Source organism: Colius striatus, chromosome 3, assembly GCF_028858725.1.
Source record: "Colius striatus isolate bColStr4 chromosome 3, bColStr4.1.hap1, whole genome shotgun sequence".
In the NCBI taxonomy this organism is placed as follows: Eukaryota; Metazoa; Chordata; class Aves; order Coliiformes; family Coliidae; genus Colius; species Colius striatus.
In genome coordinates this window covers 35307967-35320636 of record NC_084761.1, presented here as the reverse complement: position 1 = coordinate 35320636, position 12670 = coordinate 35307967, and the positions used below count along the sequence as shown (strand labels likewise).

Below are 12670 nucleotides of genomic sequence, written 5' to 3'. Positions count from 1 at the left end.
TATGATGGGGTATTTTAAATTACAGTCACTGTAGCTGCCATCTCTTCTATAACAGCTATGTCCAGAGGGCACAACCTCCATAGGAGCTACTGGGATGGAGCACATGAGCCTACCTCAACTCACTGCAAAATGTGATGGCTTACTTCAAACTTAGAAAAGATGATGAGTTTGACTTAGCAACAAGACAGACTTTTGGTGATGATTGATAACTACAGTGGTTGGCTGCAAGCATCACCAGAGACGAAACAGTAGTTTCTTAAACTATTATGCCAATATGTTCGATCATATATTTTACACTCACTACCTGATCAAAGTGTCTTAATTTACCAACTTGAAAACATGAAGACTTTTAAATGATAATCAAAACATGGAGCACGTTGTAATATCTTGAGAACAATTGTCCTGGAAACTCAGAAAAGTGGCATTAGATCCAAAAGGAAACCCCATCAAACATAAGCAAGTCATATGCCACAACCTACTGCATCAAAACATTAAGTATATTGCCAAGATTCACACACCGTGGACTACCTCTCTCAAACAGCCAAGCCTCTGTTTTTGGGGTTACCATGTTAAGTGGTTCAGTACTGAATGAATATTGCATTGTAAAACAAAAGTGCTAAAGTCAATGTAATCTATAAACATTCATTATACAATGTTAAAAAACAGTCAGGGGAGAAGAGACAAGTGCTGGAATGCAGATCTCCTGTGGCATTGCAAAACCCGTTTCCAAGCTCTCTCTGTACTAAGTGAGGGCAAAGCAAGTACCTGGCATGTACGCTACTTCCCTTCCTGTACATCAGAAAAAAAAGCGCCAAAAAACAAACCAAAAACATAGCAGTTAGAGCAAGTCAGCTCCTCTTCCTTAGACAAAAATCTGTACTGATCAGTTACCTGCCTTCTGCCTCACTATGAAACTGATTTTATTCTGGCCCAAGAACTTGTATCAGTGTTGTAAGCTCTGTTTGGTAAAATTTGCAACATTTTTGCAATAAGGAGCTGGAAAGCACCCAACAGAATACACCTGGGAGGGGAGGGTCTATTTGTCTTTATTCAATGGCAAGCAGGTGTTTGCACTTAAGAGACTGTAGGGCAAATCCACCTTTTGTTTCCAACTCTTTAAGATGTACTATTGAATTTTAATGAAACTGAATCCGTTTCTAATAGGCTTGCCATTAAAAAAAAAAAAAGGAAAAAAATATTCCAACATGGTCTACCAGACAACTTCTCTAAAAATTACAAACCACTCTACTTATTTCTATTGCTTTTGTCTGGACTGACAAAGATATTAATCACTGATATAATCTCTAATGACTGCGTACAGTTTATTTAAAGCTGAGCAATGCCATACTTCCCCCAAACTATTAAAAGATAGAATCATTTAGTTCAACAACAGCTTTTCTCTTATCACTGAGAAAATTCATGTAAATTAATGAAAACTCATATTTTCTGAAATCATGTCTTCTAGTCCATTAGCACAATGCTCCACTTTCAATACAGACAAGGAAAAAAAAAAAAAAAAAAAGAATAGTAGAACATCTACTACAGGACAAAGAAGGTAATGGAGCTCGTTAGTAATCCAAGCTGAAAAGACATGATTCAAGATGACAAACTGGCATCCTCCACAGAATGAGCTTGACACTTTTTATAGCTACTGACACAGTAATGAATGCTTCAATTTGGGTGGAGCTAAACACAATGTTCTGCAGCATATTTTTTAAAAAGAAAGCACTTCCCTGATTCTTATACAAAAGCAACTTTATCTACAAGCAGAAAAAAGGTACTGTCTTAGTAAATTAGGCCCTAGCTGTGGCAATTATCTTGAAGGGAAGCAAAAAGCAACATTCTATTATGTTACTATAAGCAGTTCTTTCTAAAGAGAAAGCTGTATGGTATGTGCCTGAAAGTACCTGTTTGCTTTAGTTTTCAAACGTTTCCATTATTGAGTTGAATTCCAATAGAAAGAGTTTTAAAAAAAAAAATAGAAAGGTGTGGGTTTTTTTTTTCTTAAAAGGTATATACTGCTCAGTAGTCTTTGTGATACAGAATCCAGCACTGATCTAGCAGTAATTTTTTCTAACTGTGCTCTAATAGAGTATATTTCAAAATTAAATCTCAGAGTGTTCACTTAAATCATGTATTTACTTACTGGTATCACACCTAAGCATGCCTTGTAACAGAAACGAAGCTCATTTTTGAGGTAGTACATGACAATTCAAATGGCTTTCTAAAAGACTAAACAGAAAGGTTTATTAATTCACAGCTCTCACTGAAGTCAAGGTGAATTAATCAAAGACAGAGTCCCAGATAATCACTGCTAATTTAGGAAACTGCACAAAAGTTTAACTAAGGCCCTCTGACAGTATTCCCTGTATTCCCTCCTCCTTGTTAAGTAAGAATTCCATTAGTTTTTACTCAATCCTTCAATTCTTTCAAAATCTTTCAGTGAACATTCATTTCTTTTCTGGAAGTTATCAGTAATATCTAATTGACGGATATCAGGAGGCAGGAGTATCACTTCTTCCTGTTGTACCTAGTGACAGAACAAGGGGTAATGGAAAGAAGCTGGAACACAAGAAGTTCCACTTAAAAACAAGAAAAAACTATTTCACTGTGAGAGTGAGAGAGCCCTGGCATAGGCTGCCCAAGGAGGTTGTGGAGTCTCCTTCACTGAGGTTTTCAAAACCCACCTGGATGTGTTCCTGTGCGACCTGATCTAGGTGGACCTGCTGTGGCAGGTGATTGGACTAGATGATCTCTAAAGGTCTCTTCCAACTCCTACTACTCTGTGATTCTGTGATTAACTGTTATACCTTACTTCTTTGACATGTACTAGAGCGTCAGGAGAACAGTATTTTTGTTGCAGAAAATTTCTAAGACTTTGAGAGACAGCACATACGATATATTCAGCTAAGTGGTTTTGTAAGTGCAGATTATACTACGGAAAAGTTAAAAAAATGGGCAATTAGTGCTTAAGGAAGAAAAGCACCGGCTCAAGTGATCTGAGTGGTTTTTATGCAGTCTTATGTGGATTACAACAGCCTTTATGGTTACATAATAATACCCACACAGAGTCAGACCAAAAGCCCACCTAGACTGGTATCTGAAAGGTTAACCACCACCACACACTAAGAGAACTGGCCAAGAAAAATACCAGGGGTTTGGCCAATTCAGACATCAGATTGAGTCTTGGGTTTGGACTAGGTTCTTCAGTCAACTTCAGTAAAAGAAAGACTCATCTTATCCTACTAAGTTGGAGATGGGGCTGGGAACAGCTTTATTTCCATTGATGACAAGAATGCCTGCTTAACTTCTGGATGGCAAATTTGTAAAGGACCAGTGACAATGCCTCAGAGAAAAGAGAATTCACTTTTTTTTTTTCTCCTGACAGCAGAAATACTCCCTAGAATAAACCAGTACTCTTCAATAACAATTTCCAACAAACCCTTTCTACAAAGAAATTAGTTTTTTGTTTTGTGTTCCATCTGGAAGACTGTAAGAAATATCTCTTCTGTAAAAAAACATAAAAGGCAATAAAGAAATAGTTACCAGGAGCCTAAGCACACTGAGCTACCTGCAGAGACCACCACTGGGCAGCAAGGGTACATTTTCTTCCTCTGCTGCACCAAACTGACCTCACAGAACTGAGGTCACAACCCAAAACTTCGCAGTACAGGAAAAATTATCCTGCTGTCAGCCAAAATAGAGACACTATGATGTAATGAGGGACAGGCATACCCCAGTGAAAAACAAACAGTGGGGTCACTGAGGATCAAGTTTCTCAGGGTGCAAGTGGAAGAAGGTGTCTGCTCTGCATTCTAGAACAAGTGATAAGCGTATTAGAACACTGCAGTGCCCATGTGGCAGTAGGTGGCCTGGCTTGATGAGAGGCCTCACAATGTATTTTAGCTGAGAGGCTCATGTAGGGCATCCTTCCCTATCAAACTTTATCTAGGCCTCTCTTAGACGGGCACTGTATACAGGACACTCCTTGAAAGCCTCCTTAGGGAACTCAAGCTTTTCCTAGCTTCTCCACCTTCTGTCTTCATCACCCTCTTACAAAGTCACTGAACTTGACCAAAAGGAATACCACTCTGATCTGAGCCTGAGCCCAAGAATGGGGAAGCTCTGCTTTCAGGCCAGTGAATTAGCTGCGAGCATCCACTAACAAGTATCCTTTGCAAATCTATGCTCATCCACTCTTCCTATTCCAACCTGAGGTCTCACAAGAAGTGGCAGCTCTTGCTATACATTTACAGAAAAGCCTCGCCTCCTAAAAAACAAATCTCACACTCCTGTCAAGAGACCAAGAGTTGAACCAATACAGGGAGAAGAATTTGGAAGCAAATTTATCCAGCATATTCTTTCATTTCCAACAATTTGGCTTTCAGAGATTATTTAAGAGCTCAGAACTAAACCTTTTGATTTCATGTTTCAGAGTAATGATTCTCTGATCAGGCATCTTTAAATTCACTTTCAACAGAACAACAAACTCCATCCAGATGGAGTTGTTTCCAATTCTCACTTGTTCAACTGAACTGAAATCCCCTGAGAAATAGTGCATTTCTATTTTAAAAGGCATATTGTGTATACTGATGGTATTTACTGACAACTAACAGTTGAGAAAATTCTCCTTCTGTACTCCTTCTAAACACAACCATCATAAGACAAGAAAGAGACACCTATTGTTTATTCATCCATCCAATCTTTAGCTTGAACTAGACAACTCAATGATTCAAACCATTACACAGGAAACGAGATAGCTTTGAGTCAGTCTTGTTTATCTTTCTATCAGATTCTTGAGACAACTGAAACTTAAAAGTGTGAAGATACACTTGATACACATACTCCATGTTTCATGCTAGAAACTCCACAATTTAAGAACGCAAAAGATCCCTCTTTTGTTGTTGTCTTCCTTTTTTTTTTTTTTAAAGCGGTATAGTCCTGTACTAACAAAACTCAATTCTTATGCATTTTACGTGAAAAATACACTCCTATACAACTGAGGAGACATGCAAACAAGTCAAAGAGAGGATCTACATCATGTTACTGGTTTGTCCTGCGAGACACGGATGACTCCTGTGATTAGAGGGAGTGGTGGCAGTATCTGCTTCCCACCTCTCAAGATGTAACCCAGTACAGACAGCAAGAGTCATTTACACAGCTGCCTGTCAAGCAGGAAGTGGGATCTACCCACTCATATCAGTTATTCACACCTAAAGAATCCTCACAACACTTCTTGTAAGCCACTGCTTTACAAGTGAAATAAGGAAAGCACTGAGGGAAACACAAGCAGTCTCTATTGCAGTCACTTCATTTCCCACAAATTTAACAATAATGAACAATAAAGAACTATATTTTTATAGCCCATTCAGAAAAGCTTATAGTGTTCACATATCAATTAAATAGACATAAGTTTTACAGTTTACCTAGTACTAGAAATAGATAAATACTTTAACTATTATTAAGATGACATTTTTTTTGTTCAAAAGACTAAAAGAAATTTCCAAAAATTGGAATCAACTCTTGTCTAAGAGGCAGTCATCTAAGCACTCAAAACACCCTGTTTTATTATGACATTCTCTAGATTGTGGCAAGCCCCATTGTGGCATGGTGTCTAGACCACTTCTTGAGCTCGGTTTTTGGAACAAATATTAATTCCATTTGGTTTCCTGACAGTAAATGAATAAGGTTCCTAAAAGAATGTAGATGCTTATGTTTTCTTCTGGAAACATAAGGAAGAGCAATATCATTCTTTCCTCTAGTTCAATTTGTCTCCTAGTGTCTGTTGAGCAGTGGCACTGCTTCACCAGTGGCAGAGGAAGACAACTCAGCTTCAAACCTGTCATGCAGGGCACTCTAAATGGGAGAGACAATTGCAGAAATGTGTAAGGAAGCATCTAACCTGTTTCCACTTTTCAAGTAAGTAGGTATGCTTGTTGTTGCAAGTACTTTGTTAGAGCAAAGTACAGGACCTAAACTTAAGACAAAAATTTTTGACTGTCATCTCAGACAGGAAGAAATTGCTTAGACCTGAACACGAAGCAGGAGCTCAGATAGCTCCTCTGAGTATTTCTCATGGGCTAGACTGAAATACTTCATCACGTACTCTCGGGTAGGGTGGCTCTGCTTGGTATGCTGACTCCCCTGGCTCCCACCACACACAGCCATGCATGCCGAGCACTGTACACCAAGCCAAAGGTATCAGCATAGGACTCTGCTATGGACAGGAAACTCACAGGAGTTTGGCCTTTCATTATCAGCAGCTCCATACTTTCAAGTTACCTTCTGTATATATAACTGTACATGAGAAACCATGGTTTTTGGGCTGTTGCCAAAATACTTGTCTAGATTCTTAGGGAATAGAAGCACAGTGCAATAATTTCCCTCTACTGCTATTACCCAGGTTTAGAGATGCCTTTTTACTTTGCCTTCACAGTATGCAGAGTATCAGAGACAAAAATGAGAAAGAATGTTTATTTATTTGCACAAAATGAATTTTCATTTTTTAAAACTCTCACCATATTCAAGCAGCTACGTTGCTCAAACCAATGGCCAAATCCCTCTCAGATTACTTTCAGGGAAATATTTTGAAAGCCTGGTTCCTTGCCTTCAGAAGTTTTCCAGGATAGCAAAAACATGGTATGCGTTTGAGAAGAGGGCTACATTAAAGGCTTATCTGAATAACCGATACAGTCAAACATCCTACTAAATAATTAGGGTACTACATTACTGTATCTTAAGTCAAATGAAATAAATATTACCACAATACTACATTAAAAACATGCATTAACATCGTCATTCAGGCAAAATAACACGATTCCCACACAAACAGCCCAGCTACCCAGGATAAATGTATACACACACACTTAACGAGTAAAACACAAAACTACAGGGCACCATTACATTTCAAGAGGCCAAAGGCATAGTACTGTTATCTAGCGCTGTCACCACAGAACTGTAAGTGTGGCAACTCCAGAACAAAATTTTGACAAAAAAAAAGGTATTGTCAGTAGCCCCTTCATCGACTACAAATGCATATACACGTACATCGCTGGGTTAAGATAGGCAATTTTCAGACGCTTGGCTTGCGACACACTGGTAAAATTTGAAACCGAGTCCTCTTGGAGGATTTAACACCACAGCTCGCTCAGAGCTCGGCCCCACCAAACACATAAGCCAGGCCCGGCAGATGCAACAGGCGTCACACGAAGCAGCGTTACCCGGCGCTACGGCCGCTATCCCTTATTCCCTCTCCTCGGCGAAGGGCTGGGGAAGCACCCATGTCCCTAAAGTGGCTGGTGGGGATCCATGGGAGAGACTGGAGAAAGCCAGTGCAAAACCCACCGCCACAGAAGCAAACATCGCCGGCTCAAAGGCAAAGCCTCCTCTCGGTGAGCGAGCGGCTGCGAGCGTCGGGCCCCGAGACGCCGGGAGCCGCCCCTGCAGTGACCCGCCGGCTTCCCCCCGCACCCCGCCACTCACTTTTGGTCGCGGCGATTAGGTTTTTCCCATCCTTAAGCAACTCCTTGATAAACTTATTGGTCTTCTCCAGCTCGGCCTCATGGGCTCTCACCCGCTCCCTGAACCAGGGACTGTCCAGGTAGCAATCGCTGAACTCCAGGGGCTGCAGCCCCATAGCTACCGCTGCGCCGGGGCGAACCTCCCTCGGCTACACTACAGCTGCAGTGACCTCCCGGGCAGCCGAGGCGTAGGTAGTATTCCCGCGGCGGTGAGGCAGGGAGCCGCAGCCACAAAGAAGCGGCGGCTGCGGCGGCTCACCCCGCGTAGGGCTGGGCACGGGCAAAGGCGAGGCGAGCGGAACCTCCCCCACCACTCTGAGAGACAGCGCGGCAATCTCAGCTCCCGGCAGCCCTGCCACCACAGCCGAGACACGCCTGCCACGCTGAGGCCCGCCTCTCGCCCGCCCTTCCTTCTCGCCCCGCGGCGGCGATTACGCAAGACTGGGCGGCGAGGGCGCGGCCGTGGTTGAAGCCCTCAGGAGAGCCATTTGGCTGCTACGGGCGTCCCCGTGCGGAGAACACAGGGATGTGTTCCGCTTCTAGCTACTGGCTCCTTCAGGCCGAAGTCATTTCTTAAGAGGACTGTGAGGGAGCCTGGGAGGGTGTGGGCGCGGTTCTGTGGCTGGGCAGGAGAGCCTGCACCGCCAACGTGACGGCTTGTCATACAGCAGGCCAGAAGTTGCTGGTCACCAGCTGGTAGGGCAGGGAGGCTCCCGGGACTGAGCTGCTGCGGGTGGGCCATTCACCTCGCAGAGGCATCCATGGCCTTTCACGAGGGTCTTCAGAGAGGCTCTCCGTAGAAAGAAACACAGCCTTAACCAACCTGGTGAAGGGTCTGGAGAGCAAGTCTTATGAAGAGCAGCTGAAGGAGTTGGGATTATTTAGCCTGGAAAAGAGATGGCTGAGAGGAGACATGAGCACTCTCTACAACTGCCTGAAAGGGAGTTGTGGTGAGGTGAGGGTTGGTCTTTTCTCTCCAGTAACAAGTGACAGGATGAGGAAATGGCTTCAAGTTGCATCAGGGGAGGTTTGGAGATTAGGAAGAACTCTGTTAGGGTTGTTAGACATTGGTACACCCTTCCTAGGGAGATGATGGTGTCACTGTCCCTGGAGATATTGAAAAGATACATAGATGAAGTGGTGAGGGGCATGATGGGCTTCACAGTGTTACCTTAGTGATTGGACTTGATCTTAAAGGCCTTTTTCAACTGTGATGACAGTGCCTATGTTCTGGTGGTGGTCTGCTGGCAGAGAAGGCTGGCATTGCCCACCTGTCCCTGTCCTGCACATGTGTCTGGCCATGAAGTAGATCACACCTCACCTCTAGGTCTTCATTTACTAAAGTAACACAGACAGTTCTCATGAACAAGTACTGCAAGAGCATGACCTTGAGAAGACCACTCAATGCTGAATTGTTTCAGTTAAGAATGTTAGGAAACTCATGAAGAAAACATAAAAAGTCTTATAATTACATATGTATTTATAATGTAGCAATAATTTCAAGGATTTAATGGTTTAAGAATAGTGCAATACATAGCGGGACTTTTGTAGATGATTTGGAGTATATATTTTAGTCATGATCGTATGTCTAGATGTCTTCTTCAGGAGTAAATTCAACCTATTTCATTTTCTATATTTTGGCAAATTTAGTGTTGGTTCCTCCTTCTTTTGAAGTAGTAAGTTTTGGTAGTAATTTAACTGTACTACTGTTAGGCCCACAGTTAAGCCTAGTCTTCATTGGCCAGATAAACTAAACAGAACCACCTTTTTTGGATATAACTTAAAATTTGAAGACTTGCAGTAAAAACAACAACAAAAAAAGGTACATTATTCTTCTTTTAACAAGTAGCACCTAAGATTTTTACAAATGACTGAAATGAAAACAGCTGGTAGCGTTACTGTCACCCTTCCTTTGGATGACCCCAGGCACTGACTTGCAGAAGTCCTGTATAGAAATAGGTTGGCAGCTCAGGAATCTCATTTAAAGTCACTCCTGTTTGTAGAATCAGTGTATCAAGTAGGATTAAATTTTGCAGACAGTTAGGTTTTTGATAACTGTCCACTTGAGAGTCTGCATCAGAAACCAGACTGAGCTTGTACATCCCAGCTGACAGCGGTCACTCACTCCACTGAGTAAGCACAGAGTTTTGTGATCGTGGGCAAAGGTAATGCCCACTGTATTCATGTAGATAATGAAAATAAGAAAGCACAATTGTATAAAGAAAGACATAGAGAGAAGGGGCTTGACATGGAGGCTCATGAGTAATCACAGTTCCTGAAAATAGTCTTAAATATGAGTGTGGCCCCTCCCAATCAGCTGCTTCTTAAAAGTGCATCACAGAAGTCCAGGAGTGCCATTGAGAATAGACCCTGAACATTCAGCCAAGTGCTCTATCTGTTAGATCACATCATCTGCTATGATACTTATTTTTTAATATTATTTAACTGAGAAGTTACCATGACACTCAAAACTCCATTTTAAAAGATTTTTTTAAAAAAACCTTAATGAAATATCAAATAATTCCTATCTCTGTTTCCATTATTGGAGCAGCATATCAAGAGTAAATATGTCTTCCATTAATAGTTTTTTTACTTTGTCCTGTAGTTGTCTTCAGGATTAAAATTATTATAATTGAAATTAATAAATTATATCTATGATTATATTATAAATTTAGTATTATATTTTTAATAGGTAGTATTTTTTCATGCTTGTTTATAATTACTGTCGTTTCCTTATTACAATTCCACTGAAGTGTTGTGAAGTAATTGGTTTGCATGCACTGTGTGGAGATGCTTGCATTCAAATTTAAAAACAAAACAACTTGAATGTTTAGCTTAGCCTTGAGTTTTTTAGCTGGAAAAAAATCACCGGGTCTAAAACTTAGATTTGTCCTACCGTAACAGGCTAGTTAAGGGAAATTAGTCTCAATCAAATCAAGTAAAAATGAATTAAATTCCAATTGCAGCTAAAAGGAACAGTAGTAATCCAAAAGAAATAGATACATACATAGAAGATATTTTTCCCTAGAATAAATAGTATTTACATAACAAAGAAAGGAAGCAAATTCACTATTATGTGCTGCTTATTCAGTATTGTTATCCAGACAACAGACTGGATTCCTACCACCAAAATTATGAAATATATCTTTTCCTAAATCTGACTCACCAGTTCAAAATGCTGTTGGACCCCAAAATGACAGAACTGTAATTTTAATTATTTTTTTAAAAAAGAAGTGTCAGATGGAGGAGAAATAATAACCCATTAATTTAATGGACAAAAATCACCTATCTCACGAGCAATAAAAGGAGTTGTACTTTCTTCATGAATTAAAACTAGATATATCAGCAGTCTAGAAAATTGTCTTCTGTCATTCCCTGTTCAAGGTCATCAAACTTTACAGCCTTGTTGTAGCCTCTTTTAAGAGCCTATGCCCTGGATTGTCAGCATCCTGATTTTCAATGAAGGACGGTGTTCTGATCTGTGGCTGATTGTGCTTCCAGTCTCTATGTAACGGAGAGATGGGTTAGAAATTAGTGAATTTAGCTTTCAGGTTTATTGTCATTTTATTACAAAGCATTATTGTCAGCTCCCACCATCTGCAACAGCAGAGTGGTTGAAAACATCATTAGTAATAGCATCCTTATAAGGTACTGTAATTTCTTCTCTGGTCTAAGCCTTCTACCCCCATTAGGAGAAAAGTCCCATCATGGCCTTGCAAGATGTTAGAGGCCTTGTGCGTATGTGAGCTCCCTCTCTTCTCTTCCATCAGGAATGCAAATAGAAACAGACTGATCTCTGACCACCCATGATGCAGACCAACATTATTTATTATGCTGTTAACCAATTAAATGATTACTACAGCAATCGTGTATATCTCTGATAAGATGGGTGTTGCTTTATGACACTCCCTTACAGCACAAGCTTTACCCAACAAATTATTTCAGTATGCTTTTTCAGTGTTGGAAACATTATATTTTGTGGCTGTTGTTTTTTTCCTGAAGTGTTCCATTAAGAAGCTGTTAGTGTGAAATTAAGGAATATCATCCCCAACCTTTGAACTGAACTGACTCTTGTGAATGCCAAGGACTTTTCACTGACAATTTTTAGTAATCTCTCCCACTAATTGGCCAAATAAGCACAAAGTACTACTTATTATTTAAAATAGTCACTATAAAGCATTTATGCTAGCCATCTGGCATTTGGTCTGACAGAAAACAATTATGGCTGAACAAATTTGGAGAATCGTGCAGCTTCAGAGATACTGGCTCATTACAGTATTTGGTAGAGCCCAGCTCCTGTTACACCTCACTGTCCACAGGTGAGAATAGCTTGGTTTTTTTCCCCCCTCTCCATATGCCAGAGGCTTTTATTTTATTTTCCACATACTACCCTCCTCTATCTGGGAAGGATAATTAAGCTAAATTCAGAAAATCTTGTTCCCCATCTGTAACTAATTTAAAGTCCATAGCTTTTCTTTCAAAACTGTGAAGGAAGGCTTGGTTGCTTGTTGATACCAGTAGATTTAATAAGATGATATCCTCCTTTAGAGCTCAGTTCACATATAAAATATTTTATACTCTGATATTAGTATTTACACATCTTCATGGACTTCATCCAGGCCAAGTGCTTTACCAATTCTGTTGGTTTTTTCTAGCATGTCTTTTCTCTATCAGAAGTTGATTCTAGTGTCTTATCAGGTTGCCTGTTCTCAGCTTTTTCTTTTGGGTCACTTCTCTCAAAATGTTTGTAGACTTCCCCTCTCTTGCAATATTACAGAATAGTAATTAAGTTTGCTGCGGATTACAGTTTAGCTGACAGTGTTTCATTTTGACTCCTGTTCCCTCTCAATATGTGCTACTTTCATCAGGTTCAAAATGTTGGCCTGACATTTCTAAGTGGTACTCATTTGGTTCTCAAAAGTAAAAGCATATGTAACATCCTCAGCTGTAAAAGCCTGGAAGAGCTGCATTTGTGCTTTAGAGAAGGAAAGTAAAGATGAACAGCTTCCAGACATTTCATAATTAGTAAACAATGACATGGCATGTTCTTTTCCCAGAAGTAGGACAAGACCAAATGAACTCTGCGTTTTCTCATAAAGATCTGCACTCCAGCAGCCTACACATGGTTATTTCCTGGAGCAGGCAGCTTG

General features: G+C 40.5%; 1 protein-coding gene across 1 annotated transcript in view; it reads right to left on the bottom strand.

The window, feature by feature from the left end:
• Window positions 1-7869, bottom strand: part of ARHGAP10 (Rho GTPase activating protein 10) — a 153419-nt gene extending 145550 nt beyond the window's left edge. Inside the window, exon 1 of the mRNA XM_061993254.1 lies at window positions 7483-7869. Coding sequence (XP_061849238.1) covers window positions 7483-7636 — 154 coding nt within the window. The 5' untranslated portion in view covers window positions 7637-7869. The remainder of the gene's footprint in view (window positions 1-7482) is intronic.
• Between the last annotated feature and the right edge of the window lie 4801 nt (window positions 7870-12670).